At 38.6% G+C, this 19,213-nt stretch overlaps 2 protein-coding genes across 4 annotated transcripts; one reads left to right on the forward strand and one right to left on the reverse strand.

Annotated features, from left to right (window-relative positions):
• Positions 1–1,488: 1,488 nt before the first annotated feature.
• Positions 1,489–5,028, reverse strand: LOC108667259. Of its 2 annotated transcripts, XM_018154263.2 has the most exons (6): positions 4,201–5,028; positions 3,464–3,591; positions 2,809–2,956; positions 2,498–2,623; positions 1,829–2,127; positions 1,489–1,749 (listed from the first exon to the last, which is right to left on the reverse strand). In XM_018154263.2, the coding sequence occupies exons 1-5, from the start codon at positions 4,951–4,953 to the stop codon at positions 2,020–2,022; spliced, it is 1,263 nt and encodes a 420-aa protein (XP_018009752.1). In that variant the 5' UTR covers positions 4,954–5,028; the 3' UTR covers positions 1,489–1,749; positions 1,829–2,019. The 2 variants fall into 2 exon arrangements, with proteins under 2 accessions (XP_018009752.1, XP_018009754.1); XM_018154265.2 differs by lacking the exons at positions 1,489–1,749; positions 1,829–2,127 and having other exon boundaries at positions 2,556–2,623; positions 2,778–2,956.
• A 4,570-nt stretch (positions 5,029–9,598) lies between these two features.
• Positions 9,599–19,181, forward strand: LOC108667258 (progranulin). Of its 2 annotated transcripts, XM_047880654.1 has the most exons (7): positions 9,599–9,713; positions 9,812–9,945; positions 12,116–12,218; positions 12,560–12,669; positions 14,886–15,008; positions 16,487–16,707; positions 17,767–19,181. In XM_047880654.1, exons 3-7 carry the CDS (start codon positions 12,121–12,123, stop codon positions 17,848–17,850), a joined length of 636 nt encoding a protein of 211 aa, XP_047736610.1. In that variant the 5' UTR covers positions 9,599–9,713; positions 9,812–9,945; positions 12,116–12,120; the 3' UTR covers positions 17,851–19,181. The 2 variants fall into 2 exon arrangements, with proteins under 2 accessions (XP_047736610.1, XP_018009748.1); XM_018154259.2 differs by lacking the exon at positions 9,812–9,945 and having other exon boundaries at positions 9,600–9,713.
• Positions 19,182–19,213: the final 32 nt, after the last annotated feature.

Below are 19,213 nucleotides of genomic sequence, written 5' to 3' on the forward strand. Positions count from 1 at the left end.
AATTTCTATTGTTATGTAATCTGTGTTCAAAGAAATTTATTTCGCAATTATTCATCTTTGAATCTAAGATTTTAATCGTATTTGTTTAGAGTAGGAGGAGGGGTGCAATACCGTTCCCTTCTCTCGATAAAATTTGAGTGTCTTTAGGTTATAATGCAAGGGACGATGCCACTACACTTCGCTGCATCCGACGGTCTTTTACTTCCGAATGCCTGATGAATAGCATCTTTAAGAAAAATGGGTTATGGATACGGAATGCATAAATTCGAAATTTTACGAGTCAACAATTGAATAACACTAGCGCACACAATATTTGTTTAAATTTTGTCTTATTTGTACAATCCAACACAATGACGCGTAAAACTATGGTAGTGCATCACTTGGAGTTGTCACCGTGATTGTTGACACAAATGTCTCGCTATGGGAACATTCAATTCGTGTCTGCAATTGTTCTGTTGTCTAAGCTGCAACACTTGTCAGTTGTCACACAGTGGGTGGCGAGCTCGTGTGATAGATGACTAAAAATTTGCTTACTTTTCAGCCTAAACTAAAGTTGAGCACATGTCTACAGACTCGTTGACTTGACCACTGATCGCGTCGTCATGACTGGGAGATGCACACGAGATACAATTTAATGGAACTATACATTTTCTTTATTAACTTGGGAATTGAAGGGGTACTGCAATGAATAATTATCTATTGATCTATCATGTCCGTGCGTATGGAAGGCGAATATTGCGAGGCTAGTGTATTATATCCTCACTGCTGTATATACATAGCTTGTAACCCATATCAGATATTTTTATTCTTGCATTTACGGTTCATCATGGTTCATGCTCATTTGTTACATTGATCGATTCATACTTACGTGTTTGGCCCATTGTATTCTTTGAAAATGTGATTTTTTTTATCTTGTCTAACACTTGATTTTAGAACAATGCTAATTGAAAGGTGCGATAAGAAATTTCTTGGAACTTGTCCAGCGAATTTCATTTTTTGTTTCTTCTCTCATTTGAATTTTAGAACATCTGCGAATTCAGTTCTTTACTCCTCAGTTTACGTTACATTATGGTTCGAAATTTCCTAATTTCGTTTGTCAGATTGGTACCGAGTGGCTAAATTGGCATCTTGTTTCAGAGCCCAAGACGACACTTTGTTCAAAGCCCAAGTTGTAGCCGAACAGCTAGTATGGTTAAGTTCTGAATTGTTTGATGTGACGGTAGTGCCTTTGGCTCGGTGAAATGACATCGCAGCAGTGTGGCAATTTCATCACATTTTCATCCGAATGCTCATGGCCAAGTTTTTCCACTCCATCCTATTTTACGTGTGGAATCAATTAGAATAGCGTGGTACAACGTAACATTTGTAATGCATTGTACCTGCAAATTACGTAGAGAACATATTAGTCATTTATATTATCAGTGCTATAAACAAGTCTATTTCTGCAGAGTTATCGTCAGCGAACAAATGGTGAATAAAAACGGCAGGTCAAAGCTGAATTTTTATATACGGATGAAAAATGTATTAACTTACAGACAGCGTGAATACATTTATAGAATTTAACTGTGGTTTGTTATTTGCCTTCCTCGATCGCTCAAAATCATCTTTTCGTGAAACTTGCGATATAATTTTTGCAAGAGAAGGTTGCCACAGCAGTCGCATAACACACTAGCGTCAACATTCAGCTTGCGCGAGCACGGCGAGAAGCTCTGCACCTGGCCCGTGTGAAGACGGCGAGAAGCTTTGCACCTGGCCCGTGTGAAGATGGTGGCAAGTCCTGCACCTGGCCCGTGTGAAGACGGCGAGAAGACGGCGAGAAGCTTTGCACCTGGGCCGTGTGAAGATGGTGGCAAGTCCGGCACCTGGCCCGTGTGAAGACGGCGAGAAGCTTTGCACCTGGCCCGTGTGAAGATGGTGGCAAGTCCTGCGCCTGGCCCGTGTGATGATGATATGAAGCTCTGCGATGGCCGTGTAGACATGGTGGCAAGTTCTGCGCTGTTGTGCCCATCACAGAACAGGTCACTGACGCTTCTCTATGGCTATGCCGCCATCGCCGACAATGGTTCTGGCGTACTGGAGTCTGACCGCCGCTTGAAGCTCTCGGACGGCGCGCTCCCCTTCCTCCACCTAAAAACACAGGTTGTTTACCGTCCCATGATATAACTTCACAATTGTGTCCACGACCACAACGTGATATGGTGCATAATCACTTCATCTCTCGCTATTGACAAGTTATTTTTTGGTTTAACTTTTCCGCTTCTGCATACAAGTACAAGTTCCGCTTCTGCATACAAGTACAAGTTCGGCTTCTGCATTCAAGTGTATTTGTAATATCTGCATTATTATTATTGCGACACGATTTAGAATTAGGTAGTGAATTACTTATGGAAGAACTAATCGAATAATCTACAATATCAATAATTTCTGGTATTAAATTTATTACCAGCGGGAAGGTAATAAAATGTCAATGTTAATCATAATTCTCAAGATGAATCACCTGAATCTTGACGGCCTGCACGGCCGCGGCGACAGCAAGCGCCTCGAGCTCCGCCCCCGCCATGTGGGCCGCCACCTCAGCGGTGGCCGCGGCCTGCGCCGCTACGCTCAGCAACGTACGGCAGTCCTGCGTGACAAACGGCCTAAATATTATAATGCCATGCTCAACTGCTTTCATCCTTGATAGCAGGTGCAAAATATCTACAAAATGAAAAAGACTTCGTGTTTATATGCAGTATAATCCTTGTAGCTCTTTAAATATACACAAAGGAGCTACACACCACGCATTTAGAGGAGTGTTGTTGGTCGCACCCTGTATTTGTTGTGGTAGTTTTGCTCCTGAGCTCTGGCGCGCACTAGGGCGTCTGTGAGCTGCTCTTGCATGGGCCCCACGCTGATGCCTTGCTGCCCCAAGCTTTCCTGATACTGAAGCAGCTGCAGTACCTGAACCAGGCTCTCCCTGCAACATGTTAGCAGGTGCAAATTTGCTGAAACTACAGATGCAGGGCTTACAACAAACTTCTCAAGCAACCACAAGCTGTTATAAAATTTCTTCAAACACAGAAGTAGCAGTACCTGTACCAGGCTTTTTCTGCAACTGGTAAACTGGTGTGTTAGCAGTTGCGTTTTAATATTGAGAGTTACAAAAGCTCAGAATCGCCACTACCAGCTGCTGGATGGTTAATACCTTTTAAAGCTTACAATTGCATGTTTAGAAACAATAATCCCAAATGTACAATATTGAAAGAAAAATATTCAATTCAATCCAGTAATATTACAACTTTATGAAAGGAATCCTACAGTAATTATGCTGCCAGGCATTAACAGTGCAGCCCAAAAAATTCTAGTGAACAGTGAATAAATGAGCAGCTACAATAATGATGGTCAATGGTATGGCAACTAAAATTTCGAGGAGCCCAGTAAATTCTTCATTCAACAGAATATTGAACAAGAGATCACTAAAAACCTGTAAGCATCCATGATAGCCAGAAGGGCCCTGCTGGTCCTGAGAACAAGCAGCAAGGCAGACTCCACAGCAACAGCCGCAGACTGCAACACCAGGTGCTGGTGAGTTAGTGACTGAGCATCGTCCAGCTGTAAAGAATGAATATTGCTATCATGTTCATTGTGGTCAGATAATTAGTGAAGAGAGGATAATTTGTTCTTTTACCAATGTACCTATTAGGGATTTTGTAAAAATATATTTTTCATGTATCTCTTAACATGGAAGTTTTCATTTTGTCATACAGTTTATAAATTGTAATGCAAACTGATTAAAAAACATGGGATTGTTCCTAAGACTCAAATTAATTTGTAGCAAGTTGCACTATTTTATATATTCACATACAGTATTTTTTTTTATCCAGTCTAGACAAGAGAAATCTCCAAAAAATCTACCATACAAGTTGTGACATAATTTTTTCAAGAATCGACTATCAAGTAGTTCATGCAAAGGATACCAAAATGAAGTGTTGTAGAGCAGCTTCACTCTTTATTTACTAAGATGAAAAAGTGTGAAGATAATTAGAGGTATGATGTGAGTAGCAGGATATTCAAAAATCATGATATGGATGGAAATATGCCTTGTGAGTATTATAGCTTAATGGTGCAAAATATTTTAGCTCAATATATAAAAACTGTTAAAATTTGTAGATTACTTTTTAGTCTTTACCCATTGTCAAAGGTGATCAAATTCTTGCTCACCTCAATAGGCCCTGAAACTTGAAGCTCATCTATTAACACAGGATCAAAAATATTAGGTTTGTTGTGCTCAATGCTCAGCTCTTCTTCCTCTGTGTTAGTTAGAGAATCTTCACATCCAGAGGAATTTTCATCTTTTGAGTCTTCTCTTGGCTCTTGCACTTGATTATTGCAGTTATAGTTATTAACATCCTTATTTTTACTACATCCATTTTTATAATTTTGGAATGGAAAATTAGGTGTGTGGAACCCCATTTCATAATTGTTTTCTTCATTTTCTCCTGGTAATTCTGACTCACTTCCACCATCATTTGCACTAACCTTACAATCAGTTGTACAGTACAAAGATATGAATGAAAACAGGGATAATTTAACAAGCAGAGAGAGTAATTTTGATGGTCTCAAGGTTTCACCAGGAGTAAAATCTCTATTTCTTGACTGAGGGAATAGTATCAATGAAGCTTTAGCACATGTTGAACTGTCAGTTGAGAAGTATATGATTGAAGAGACAATGTTCTTCATGGCACAAATCTTGGGTATAAGGGCTCTAGCTTTATGAACATGGCATTCTTCAAGATATTGAGCTCCTCTAATTACTGGAGGTGAGGAACTACTAGCAAGGAGAATTGGTTTGATATCAGCTCTCCTGGTGCTGCATATTGCACTAGAATAGTTTTTCAAATCACAAATGTTCATAAAAACTCCCCAAAAAACTGAAGGCTTATTTCTAAATTTATTCAAACGTTGAGGTATCATGATAGCATTTTTACACTTTTTCACTGTGAATACAAACCCTGAAAGAAAAATTTAATTCATGAATTGAAGATCTGCCATGAAAAAAGAAGACTTAGACCTGTAAGGCTGTAACTAGCCAATCTTAAAATAAGATAATGGTAAATACGTATGAAATTAATTTAGTTTTTGAATTTTGAATGCTTTAGAAATCAACCAAATGATTTATGGTTATGGCCATAGGTACCTCACCATATGTGTGATTGTGAACATGCTGTATAAAACTTCTAAGAATTACTCCAACAGTGTGATGCAGCTAACAGACACCATCTTCCTGATATTGTTTTCAAAACATAAGTATTTTGAATGGTATGTTACCTCCATCTCATGATCTCCATGGCTACATTAGGCCTACTCTTTTATTTCCCCTCAAAACTGCTCAATCGGTTCTGCCCCAGTCCCACCCTCACAGCACCATGTAGTGTATAAGCTAGCTATCAGTAACACATATAAATTGTATATTGTAATCAATATATAACAAATAGTCAAATACTAGTTAAAGACTACTTATAGCCTTATAAGAATTAGCTAAGCTGCTAGCTATGTACAAATACAGTACAATCAATGTACCTATTGCAACACTTGAGTTGTAGGTATTGCAATCAATGTATTGCAACACTCTGCCCTCTGTACCAAAAACATTCAATTTATTGGAACCTAATACACACTAAAGGCAACAAGTTTATATACCATAGGCCTAACCAATTTGTCATTCATATTTCATACTCATAGTACATTCATACCTACTAAACCATGAATAACAATAGGCTACCTCAGTCCTCAAAATAAATTTAAGACTGCCAGAGGGCAGAGTGCCGCTCAATATATTTAAATATATAAAAAATGAAAAAAATCATGATTTTTTATAAAAAAATCACGATTTTTTATTAAAAAAATCAAGTGATTTAATCACATGATTTACTAATCATTTTGATTTAATCATTGTCAACCCTGTGGCTAAGTTTGCTGACAAAATAGATAGTGAAGTAGGTAGCCGGCAAAATAAGTGATGTGGCGAAGTTTTGGCATTGACGCATTTGACGGTAGAATAGTACATTTATACGCGGAAGATGAAAATAAATTTAAACTCATTTTTGCGGTAGAAAGATATTGTGGCCCTTACTAGACTGATGTGGCGAAGTTTTTGGCATTGGCAGCAGAATATTTATACGTGGAAATCCAAATAAATTTAAACTCATTTCTGCGGTGTTAACTGTTAAGATGATGTGGTCCTTGCAAGGCTAAGGCATATATTAAAAGTCAATCCCATGAATATATCACAACTTTTGAATGCGTAGAAAAACTATATTGAATATCATAACTTGGAGAGGAGTGGTTAATATATTTATTCGAAGTGAAATTTTGTAGTGACCCACACCAAAAGGCTGAATCATGAATGTATGTATCGAGAAACAGCCCAGTAACCTCAAAAATTAGTGCTGTATTTACAACTCATTAGAAGTGAAAACTATACTGGATTATACACGCGCTCATCTCTGCCATCCAAGGTTAATAATACAAGTTAGGCGGCACTCACATAACATAACAAATTAACAAGGTGCTTGTACACGGAAATAGAGCAGACGTATAGCAAATCTGGCAAGTGTCGGTCGCTTGGTGACTATCCGGCAAGTAAGCCTGTGAACGGGTGGATAGCTAGAGGTCAGCATAGCCCAAGTCCACAGTGCGATTCATATACCTTTCCGAGCGTAACGCAGCTGGGCATCTTCACGTTCACGGCTTTTGACACAAAGCGCCCACCAGCACCACAACAGCGCCGTTCAGTCACAGGCCGCAGCGCATACAGGCCGGAGCACAACTGACCCAACGTAACTTAACCTAACCTAACCTGTGCCGCCTGTTGCGGTAGGGCCTGTTGCGCTCCGGCCAGTTGTGCTCTGGCGCTGTAAAGCAGTGGCTGAGTTGTGCACAGTGGATTTACTGTTAGCCGGAGTTACCAACAGCTCATTGATCTGAGGGCTGAGGCTATGTGTAGATATTGCATGCTGATGGTTGGCGTTAGGCCCAGGGCCTGTTTACGAGTCAATTTTATTACCCACGGCTGCGCTCCCCCTGTGAACTAGGAGAGTATTTTGTACACATGGAACAGGGATGGTACCAAACTTTGAGAGCGAGACCCTCAGGAATCAGGATTGAGACATATTACAACAAGAGAAGGGGAGACTGTGCAAGATCCTCCCATTACCGCATTACGTAACATATTCGCAGTCAGATTTCAATCCCTGTGGTAAGGATCACTTTCCATGGCAGGGCCAAGGCTGTTCAACGCCTTAACAAAGGATCTAAGAGAGGGGGAATTCACCCTGGAGACCTTCAAGAGACAACTGGACGTTTTCATGGGCACAGGAAAACGTCCAGATCGACCTCCCCTGCAACACTACGCGAGAAGCAAGCAACAGCATCGTGCATGAGGTGACCCAAATGTCAAATGAGGGCGGATGAACGATAACCAGAGGCGGCGATCGGTAATACTTTAGATTAAGTGTATCCAAAAAAGGGTGTTTTTTTTAATTACGTTTACGTTTTTGGGGTGTAGATTAAGAATCTGAAGTCCGTTTTTGGCGGTCGGCATCAGAAATTTTTAATGGAACCTGTTCCTAACTGGACCGAACCTGCGAGGTTTTCGTTGAATGGCTGGGTCTTTCCCCGGCCGGCTGCCGGACGGACTCCAAACATAGAAAAAACCTATTGGTTAGGTTTTCCGGCCGCCGGACGGACTCCAGCATAGAAAAAACCTAGCCGATCAACGAAAACCTTGCAGGCTAGGTCTAGTTAGGAACAGGTTCCATTAAAAATTTCCGATGCCGACCGCCAAAATCGGATTTCAGATTCTTAATCTACACCCCAAAAAACATATAATTAAAAAAACACCCTTTTTTGGATGCACTTAATCTAAAGTAATACCCGGCGATCCATCATGGCCTGGGACTTCTACGTCCCAAACAGGTACCAAGATTACCAAGAAAGCTAAGGTGCCGCTATCTTCTCGTTCGCGCCCGCCAGTGCGTCGTTAGAAGCCGTCGAGTGAGGTCTGCGAAGATCGATAGTGGGATTACCTTTAATTAACAGGCTCGAGTCTGTAGGTCGTTTTTATACTCGTTATTCTAGCCCTTAAAAATGCAACGTCGGGAGCAACTAAACCCTGACTAATAGGGTCTTCTTTAAGTTTCAAAATATTCGTTTCTCTCTTCATATCGTTGGTGTAACCTACTTATAAAAATACTCAATAATAAAATAGCATGGCGAACATTCCACATTAATTAATATATTATAATATCCCAGAGAGCAATTGAATATCGACTGGACTCCACTTTGTTGGGGTTCTTCTTAGAACCCTTAACGTTCAAACCTGCCATGATTCATTTGACCCAAAATGCTTCACAAGAGCGGCACAACCACTCTCACCAGGGCTGCATCAGCGCTACTGAGTACTGACCGCTTCTCCACCGAAGAAAACAACACATTGTTGTTCCTCTCGGCCACGTCTCGGGCACATGCCTCTGTAGTGGCTGAACCCCTATACACGAGAACAGTATAGCGTGTACAGTTCAAGCGGCGGATGAACTGGCGGCCAGTACTGTCCCTGTGTACAGGCACCTATACACGAGGCTAGTAGCGTGGACAGTTCAAGCGGCGGATGAACTGGCGGCCAGTACTGTCCCTGTGTACAGGCACCTTTAGTCACGCCATGAACTACTTCAGTATCGGCCCCCATTATGACGGAAAAGCAGGCCCTGCCGTGACTGCCGTGGCAGCACACGCGCATGGACAGAAAAAAATAATAATAATAGAAAAAAATATAATACACCACCAAAAACTTTAAATAGATGTAGGTATTACAAACAAGGCCCACAGAAAAGAAATTATCGAACGTCAAGTCTTTTCAATTGTCAGGGAAAACGATCAATTTAGCATCGAATAGGACTCAAAACATTCAGAGTTCGTTATTTCAATAGTCTTGTAAGTCAAATTCGACTATGTAAATCCTTACGAACAAGAAGGGGTAAAAATGTAAAACTAAATTGTCGCTAATGTGCCATAAGCATTTAAAACCATGTATTTAATATCATAAATATTGGTTACTATACTATCATAATTCATAATTGAAGGAATAAAGCGTTCCAGAGTGGCTGAATGTGCCCGTTTGCACCCGTTTTATTCGCAAAGGAGGTATAGTATAAATGTAAAAAGAAGTGTCGCCAATGCGCCATAAGCATGTAAACCACGTATTTTATTTCATAATTATTGGTTACGATTTGAGGGGATAAAGCGTTCCCGAGTATATGGAATTAACAGTTTCATTCAGGGCCGGGTGGTCGGAGAAGTGTCGGTTCGGTCGCTAACGCTCGCTCGTTTGTGTCCGACCGGTCATGATTGACTAATTTTCTTACGTCTTCAAAGTTCTTTGCATTTTGCAATAATTTCAGAAATTTATCAAGTAATTATAAACTCGTAAAATAGAAAATTATCCTAAAATAGAATCGTTCATGTTTTTGAGTAAAGCACTCTATCTAAAAAAACACGTTCAAAACTCGTCCTAACGGAGATGAATACGATCAAACGAGGTAATTGTGCGTCTCGGCCTCCGCGAGTCGCGCGCTCGCGCCAGTTCATCACATTCACAGCGCGAGTTACACTGATTGGTAGACCGACGAGTGGATGACCAGACGACTGAGACGAGTTTTGTCTTCTAAAATTAAAAGGTAATAGCTAAAATCAATTGTTAGCACTTGGAGGATCATAAGCGAAATTTTTGGCTCTGACTCTACTGACCGTTTGGCATTTTTTTACCACCTTCAAGGCTTCAACCAGTTTCAGCTGCAATTCCTGCAAATACCTTCAAAGTCCTTCATTCGGTCCTTTTGCCTTGAGTCTTGAGATTTGACACCCCACGCTGGTCGTTGACTTGCTGCGACTCCCGTAGGCCGTAGTCCCGTAAGTATTAAGCAATTGTCAAAAATCAAGATGATTGAATAGTTTATAAACTTTATATATAGACTACCTAGTAACCTACCTAATATAGTGTTGGTTTGATTAAACATCTTGAGTAAAGGGCTAGCTCGATTACATTATATTATGACATAGACATTATGACAGCATAGTGATAAACCAAAGATTTTTTAGAATCAGTTCATTTTTAATTTTCTTTACATAGCTTTAAACCAATTTCTTAAGCTTGAAAATACTGGTATCCAGTATAGGTACCTACTTTATTGGTCTACTTATGTCTTATAGGACTCAAAAATGAACTTGAGAAGTTGAGAGAGAGTCTGAAAAATTCTCTGCTTTGCCACTATGCCGGGCAGTGTCCCGCGGTGATGATGATGATAGCCTATCAGTCACATTACTCACATATGCAGCTAGGCTATGCTGATTTGCACCTTCAATTTTGAAAGGTGCAAATGTATTTTTAATGATACTAGGTACAAACTGTTTGAGCATTTTTTTTACTGCTAATGCAAGGCAAGGTTATTGTTATTGGCTTTAAGACAAATACGATGCTCACTCATTGTAAAATTGTACCATGTACGTATAGCTAGGCTAGGCTATAGCCGCTATATGAGCATCATAATCTATTATTGGCACAAAGTGGTTTTTGGTAAACCATAGATTTTTAGAAGCACTTTATTTTTAATTTCATTTAGGCCTACTCAAAATTTTAATCAATTTCTTATGTAGGATACCTATTACCTAACCAGACAGAATATATTGGATATTGGGCAGAAGTCAACTGTGGATGAGCAAAAATCACCCGTGTACGTGGGACAATTTCACCTGTGGGCTGTGGGCCCATCATCCCATGGCCATCTGCCATAGTTAATTTCACCCGTGTCCATGGATAATTTCATCCGTGGCTATGGATAACTTGCCCCATGCCATGGACATGGATAATTTTACCCTTGCCCGTAGAGCTACGATTTCATAGAGCTACGTCCTACCTGTAATAGTTCATTACACCATTTACACGTAAGGTTGAACTGCGGTTGTCATTCCTTGAACGTTCCTTGAACTGCATTCGTCATTTGTGAACAGCAAGCTCCATCTGCAAAAATGAGCTTGTCATGAGTCAACCTTTTACAAGTTCAACCATCATACATTCATACCATGAATGGTCTGCCTACAGCTAACTTAACTGAACTACAATGCAATGAGCAATAGTATTGAATATTGATAGCAATGAAAATGGAATTCTTCAGCATTCAAAGACACAAATAAAACAAATTGGAGGTTAAACACATACAGTATACACATAAAGGAGACGTGGTTTTTAAAAGTATTCTTTAGTTTTTTTATTTCACTATTTTTAGTTTTGTAAAAACCAGAAAAACATGCTTTTTAAAATTATTTTTTATATATATTTATTTTCTACTTTTTAGTTAGCAATTCAAATCAATTGGTAATTCAAATCAATTCAAATCAAAGGGTTGGCAAGTGTGGATGTTCAAGAAAAAACTTAATTCCAAACCATGAATTTTTAGTGTTTTTTTTTATTTTTTTTTTAATTATTATTTCTGATGATCAAATCTTGAATTGTTAGGCAGCATAAGCATGCATGCCAAATTTCAAGTTTTTAGGATCTTCAGAAGTGCTCTAAATTAAGATTTGAATTTTTGATGATAGACAGACAGACAGACACAAAGCGAAACTAAGAAAAACATTGTAAAATGTTGCATATCATGAGTGCACTGTTGATAGTACAGGTTGGACTATAATTCACGTACTTTCTGAGATGTGACTGAATTTTCTGAGCAGCAACTGCAAGGAAAAATTTCTCAGCCATGAATATACCTTCTGTGCTGTGAATCTTGATTGTAGCAATTTATTTTTTCTATAGATTCCAGACTCAATCAAAATGAATAATTTTATAGAAAAAAAATTGAGATAAGAAGTCATCCTAACTGGCTTCTATAAGCACCAAACCAAATATTTCATAGATCACTCTATTGATACCTATTATGGTATCACTCTATTATTATATTATATGATTACTGCATCATCACCTACTAAAACAACAAACATTACATTAGATTTATTTCAAACGATCATCATTTTTTCTAATAGGTACAATATCTCCTGTTTTGCATAATTATTTTTTTTTGTGCAGAAGACATGGCTACTTGTGCTTCTGATCTGATTCCCAAGTTATTCATACTGGCAACCATCATTGGCATCATATCCTGCAAAACATGTCCTGACAATACAACTGAGTAAGAACATGACTTATTTGTTATATAGCTTAAGTATTTCTTTATGAGTAATAGATGATGACTTTTTATTAATAATATAAGAACTTTAGATAGGTAATATTACAATAATGTGATATGTTTGTAGGGACCTAAGATATATCAGTATTGGAAGCATGAAGCCATGCACATAATAGAATTTTGATTGGTGCTTAATAATTACTGTCCTGAAGAATCCCAACTCTGTGATATTGCCCAGCTGTTTTTTTTTATTGATCATTGTATATGGATGGTGATTGTGCAGTGTATTTTTATTGTTGTGTGTATTTTTGTTACAGTATTTTTCTTCTAATTTGTTTCTCTAGTTGTCGGGATAACAATACCTGCTGTCCGCTCCTGAGAACCCCTCATTTTGCATGCTGTCCCTATGCAAATGGGGTGTGCTGCTCTGACCATGTTCATTGCTGTCCAGGAGGTGAGTACTTGATCCTACTTCTTCACATTTCTATTACAATGCAATGTCCAAATATTATAATTCACTTCTGGCATTTTATAAACATTTGGAACAACAGTCATCTCAAGAAGGGATAACACAGCTAATCCACATTCATAGGATGGATGATGTATCATTTAACCAAATAATCTAGTCATGGCCATTTCAATTCACCTGTAAAATGATATTATTCTACAACCCTCATTATAAGTGAGGTCAATGGCCGAATTCTTTTATTTGAGAGAAATTGCAAAGTAAATTAATTATATGAGTCTGTAGCATTATAATAATATTCTTTGTAATGCATTCTTTCAAACTGATGTCCTATTGATTTTTTTCACCTGCTAACTTTTTTGTAAGGTGGAGGAGCTGTTTCCACTTTCTTCCATATTCTGAGGAGTTAGTTGCTTATCTGTAGTGCATGGTGAAAGCTAGCTTTCTAGGTGAGCCAATGAATACAGATGTGAAGATGATTATTGAATAAGGATATGCTTATAAATGAAATATATGTGTGGATTATTGAAGAAATTCTTGATATCAAGAGTGACCTGCATATGTTGAAAGTGGAAGAGGAAATCTGCATTACAAATGTAGGAAATGTTAACATTAAGTCTGGTTAATGAATGTTTGAAGTTGAAGAGAAAAAATTAAGTAGAGTTTGCCAAATGCCACTGGATGCAGGAAATGTTGTTGATGGTATGAGAACAATAGAAAATTACTAAGAGAGTCTAATCAAAGTGTTGGTAACTACCATGGAATAATTTTAAAGGGAGATCTGAACAATAAAATCAGTTGGCCAGCAACAGATGGAAATTAATATCATGATTTGAGCAGCCATTCTGTGCGTGATCTTTACAGAATGAATGAATTCTTAGTGAATAAATGAAGATGTGGATATGAATGGTATTACTTCTTAAGGAGTACAAAAGGATACATGGGCTAGAAGTAGCTAGAGTCAGAAAAATAATGGGAGTAGATTGTTTCTGTGATCGAGTTGTTAATGCCAAGTGGCAAAGTTGTGACATAAGAGCAAATCTATGAGTGGGATAGATAATGAAAGTGCAAGGAAGGAAGGTGATCAACAAAGCTGTTTATGATTTTCTTGCTGCATTAATAATTAAAATGAATGTTCCTCTCTTATCCTCCTTGATTGGTAAAGACCATATAAAGAATAAAGAGAGGGAAAAATATAACTGGGTGTCTTTTGGTTAAATTAATCTTGAAAGCTACACATTAGGGTTGCATTTTAACTTCATACAAAAGTATTAAATGATCAATTAAAAAGGCATTTCAGCTCAGAACCTGTTGATATAGCATGATCACCATTAGTTCTTGCATACAATGTTTTAAAAGATCAAATAATCTAAATTTGTTGGTTTTTCACTGATAAAATTGGTGGCTTATGTTTAATCTATGAGGGTTGTGCTTTCACACTGGTTCAATTTATTATATTTTTTAAATAAATTCTGATATTTAGGTTTTTGGACAACAAAACTTGCATGCATTTGAGCAACATTGAACGGTCATCAGTCAAGTGAAATAACTATAGACTATGACATATAACTTTACTACAACTAAATATTAGTGAGGAAATACATACATTTCGAACTCAAAATTTAATCTCTATTATCAAAAGGAAACAATTTACAATTCACAGGTATTATCACTTTCAATGATATATGAGATGTTAATATTTGGCTCTTCAATGGAAAAGATGAGCTATCCTATCAAAATAGACTTGTATTTCAAAATTTTTAAAAATTCTGATGAAAATTTAATTTGTTAATAGAAGAGCAGCAATTGATTAACTGCAGTGTTCTTTTATGGGAAGAAAGACTCATTTTAGTTTCTTTGCCCTATCAGACATTAATATTTAATATAACTGTAGTTGATGTCATCATAATGAAAATTATTGTCAGAGCATGCTTATTTTCCATCAGATTGTCAGAAAACTCATTATTTAAATGTTTAGAGTTACCAAATGAAATACACCTTATACTTGTGGAAAGATTATTGCATTAAAATGCAATCAATATAATGAAGTGGGCACCATCCACACATTTAATATGTACGTACATAAATGTGAAAAATCCTCTCAAGGGAACTGCTTACTTTATTTGAAAAAGTTTTCACCGTCTCTTACCTAGGAAATAATCAGTACCTCAGTGAAATATTTTTAGCCAATATTTTTCATACAGGCACTACATGTGACCTGGACGATGGCACCTGCAATGCCAAGGCCGTCACCAGCATCCTGGCTGTCATGCAGTACCTCATGCAAACCTCTCTGTCGACCATTCCTCTCACGTCTTTGACTCCAGGTATTGAATAGGTTATTTTGCTTGAACTTGAAAAATTGAATGAAAGAAAGAGAATCGAAAGAAGAAAAGAATCTCTTGTCTTTATTTTCTGTTTATGCAAATAGCTTCTTTCAAAAAGGCAATCATGATTATTGTTCAAGTGACTTGAGTTTTGTTTTTGTCTACAGATTATTTTGAAAATAACAGTGACTGTATGCATTGGATGTATTCTGGACTGTATGCACTGGATGTTTTTTTTTTATTATATCAGGACTAAATAATTGCTCTGCTCCATAGTGATCTCTTAAGGGGACCGACTACCCTAAAATTTTCAATTTTGGCGTTTTCCGGTTTTTGAGCTCATCTTAAAGCTTAGTTTTTGACGCATCCAACGGTACCAGAATCATCCCTCTACGTCAAAAAATGATTTCGTAACAGCCCCCCGAAGGGAGGGAGTTTTTAGAGCCCTTAACTGAAGCCTATGGGATTAATTAGAAGGCTAGAACCACGAAAAAGGAACGTCTGACATAAAGCGGCCAATCATGGCATTATCCGGTGCTCATACTCATCTTAAAGCTTACTTTCTGACAATTCCATTGGTGGCAGAATCATCTTTCTACCTCCATTTTTACGTTCACCACGCCCCATGGAACGGGGGGCGGTGGGGGGCGGCCTTAACAAATTCCTAAGGCATTGATTACGGGGCGTGTCTTGATATACTGCCAGATGCAGCCAGGTCTTTCAGTGCCCATCATGACAGCGAGGTGAATGGTGTGCAGCCACTCGCTCTATGCCTTCCTCACTTAGTTTTAAGGCTTGGTTGCGGTATGTTGGCTACGTTACGACTCTTTTACGTCATTTTACGTGCCGCCCGGCAGTTTTTTGGGCGTCCTGAAAACCTCCGATTATTAATTACTGGAAACTGCCACCTATCAAGTCCACAGGTTTAAATCACACTTGAAGAATTTATTATATGCAGTCACTACACAAAATTTTTCTTTATAATTAAAATTTTGGTTATGCAGATAAAAAATTAATAGCATCAAAATTCAATATAGTTTAATTTAATCAAGTTATCTTAAATCATTAAATATATATTGATACTTCTACCTTTAAAAAATGCGGAAAGAGTGCAATATCATCATCCAAGTCGAAACTTTCATTTAAGTGCTCGTATATTAATTTATGGGCATGGCAGTTGGTGATGCTATTGTTATGCTTGGAACGACGGTCAGTCGTATAATTAGTGATTGATTGAGGCATGATAAGGGAGCCTCAAACTCAAACCAGAAGCCGTGGTGGGTCTCTTTGTGAGGCGATTTCAAGTGACCATAAATGATAACTTGCCTGTGAAAGAGTTAATGGTAATTTATCAGGAGTGCAGTCTCTTGATTTAGAATTTTACCATTTTTTTAATTCAAGTTAAGACAAACATAATGATTGCAAAGAGTATCGCGTTCTCTTGCTAATACATCATTTTATCTGTGCTCACTGCTCAGGACAAGCATTGAAGGATATTGCAGCTGATCACCCGAATTCAGTGCTGGAGAGATCCTCCCGCCTCAGTCCGGAGAGCGGCATGTACGCTTCCATCACAGAGGCGCTCAGGAACGGCACCAGCCTCCGTGTTGTGCCCTGTCCAGACCACTCGGTGTGCCCTGATTCCTACACCTGCTGCGCCTTCGCGGACAATACGTACGGGTGCTGCCCTTACTCACAGGTGAGTCAGCTTATAGTGAAGAAATTTGTCAGTCATACGGGTGCTGCTCCTACAGATAGGTGAGTCAGCTTATAGTGAAGAAATTACCAGTCATACGGGTGCTGCTCCTACTCACAAGTGAGTCAGCTTATAGTGAAGAAATTACCAGACATACGGGTGCTGCTCCTACTCACAGGTGAGTCAGCTTATAGTGAAGAAATTACCAGTCATAAAGAATAGAATAGAAGTGTCGGCGCTGAAGAAATAGGCCCATGGCCTGTTGCCGATTCTTGAACTTTTCGTGACTTGATTCACAAGGGATTCGGGGGCCCTTTCCCCGAGATTGGCTAGTGGGACTGAAGCGCAGCATGCCAGTGATGCATTTAGTGTCTCAACTCCCAGATGAAGGTACTGAAGCATCGGATTTTCTTGTCCTCATAGGGGTTTACAAGTTAGGATTCCAACATTTGTATATACTCGGTCTGAATTTTACCATGCGACGTTAGGAAGCAGATATATGATATTTGCACTTAAACCTCGGCATATGTTGGTTAAAGCCTCGAGAACAATTTGTTAGCACCATTGCAAAAAATATTATTATAGATGGAACTGAGCTTTTTTAATTAATGAGTAAAAATGAACTCGACTAAGGTGGCACTTCAATGAAACATATGGTAGTTAAGTTCTCAATCAACATGTCAATAAGGGTAATTATTAGAATCATTAAAATTATAATTTACCATCGTTTTACGGCAAGACAAAAGAGAACAAAATACATGTGAAAATAAAATGGAATTGCCGCCTTATAACATAACATAACATAGTGATGTCGGCGCTGAAGCGTAGGCCTGATGTGGCCTGTCGCCGATTCTTTTCCTTTTCGTTGACGATTTAATCATTGTTGGCGACGATTGAATCATTGTTACCGTAGGCAATGGATGCCCGACTCGTTCATTTGGATTAAAAATACAAAGTAAACTACCTTGTGTGGGAAAAAATCCTGGAACGATCAAGTATTTGATGACCTAGACGATAGGGCTCGCAATGTAAATATTGTACTATTTATTGCTGATCCTGCAGGGAGTGTGCTGCCCTGATCATCTCTCCTGCTGCCCTCACAACTCCGAGTGCACGTCTCATCGCACCTGTAAAATCTCCGTCTGAACGCGACCAACGGCTCATGGCATTGAACATCCAATGGACATCGACCATGATAAACATAGGCTGTAGTTAGGGATTAATTTGGACATTATAATAATGCTGTTGGCGCTGGAGAATAGGCCTTGTGTATCCCGAGCTAAGATGTACTACCAATTTTGAATTGGCATTTCAAGCTTCCTAACTGTAGAGGCCAAATACTGAACGTTTAAACTTTAATTTAAGTTTGTTACTGCCATTGAGTGCCTGTGTTGCAGATGAACGAAGGTTATGAGCAGCAAGTTATCTACCGAGTCTTAATTTCTGCAAAAGGGCGTGCAAGGCGTTGACGGTTGGAGGTATTCAGCAATTCATTTGAATGCTTTACGAGAGTGAAAGTCGATCATCACCCGCAAGGAGAAAATTTGGTTACCGTGTAATGAAAAGCGATATTAGACGAGAAACTAAACTATGCCTTTTTCGTCTGACGCTATTGTGTATCAAACTTGCCACCCTGTTCCTTCGAAGCGGGTAACTTCCGAATACCGTTTACGTACCACACGCATGCTAGTCATTGGTGCTGCTCTGTACATTGCTCGTCTAGAGCATCGTTCAATAATTTCATTTCCGTTGAAGCTCCCAGTAATTTCGACGTTATGAAGTCAGTTTCAACGACGGTGCTGAGCAAGTTAGTTTCCTTAGATCATCAATAATATAGAGCGAGCGCATGACCTTTAACCTTATAATCTGTTCTTGTGCATGTTATTTTAGTTCATGAATTGTTCTGTATTATTTTAAGTGCACTCTCATGTCTACTATGAATCTCATTCTAGAGGAGTCACAATATTAACGAGTTTCACTTCCACTAGAAATAATTCTCATTTTACCAGTGGATGGAATATACTGATCTAGCTCTTACGCAACTACGCTTCATTTGCAAGAGTAAATGGAAAAAGAGTGGAGTATCTACGGATGTGGAGGATTGCATACGCTTATGGGCTAAGGATGAATACGTTTTGCTAACACCTGCTACTTTTTTCTGATAATTGAAAATGATCAATAATAACTCGTTCAGCTATTTACTGGGAAGATTTCTCTTATGGAAGAGCCGCATCTATTGCACTACAGCACCGATATCAATGCATCTTAAATACTTTGATAATGAGGCATGAAATTTTCAACCCAAATTACTAACGCGCATGGAGAAATATTTAATTACGAAAATTTTCTACTACGTATCAGTGTGCAGTACTGAACAATATAATCGTTAGTGGCAGTGGGCGACGTTAATCAGGTCGTACCCTCAACATATTAAGTTTCTCTTTCATAAAATCGTTCTTGTTCGATTCCTAATTTCATCATTCTAACCTTCTTATCCTTTCAAGCGTTG

This window comes from Hyalella azteca, unplaced genomic scaffold (genome assembly GCF_000764305.2).
Source record: "Hyalella azteca isolate HAZT.00-mixed unplaced genomic scaffold, Hazt_2.0.2 contig5827, whole genome shotgun sequence".
In the NCBI taxonomy this organism is placed as follows: domain Eukaryota; kingdom Metazoa; phylum Arthropoda; class Malacostraca; order Amphipoda; family Hyalellidae; genus Hyalella; species Hyalella azteca.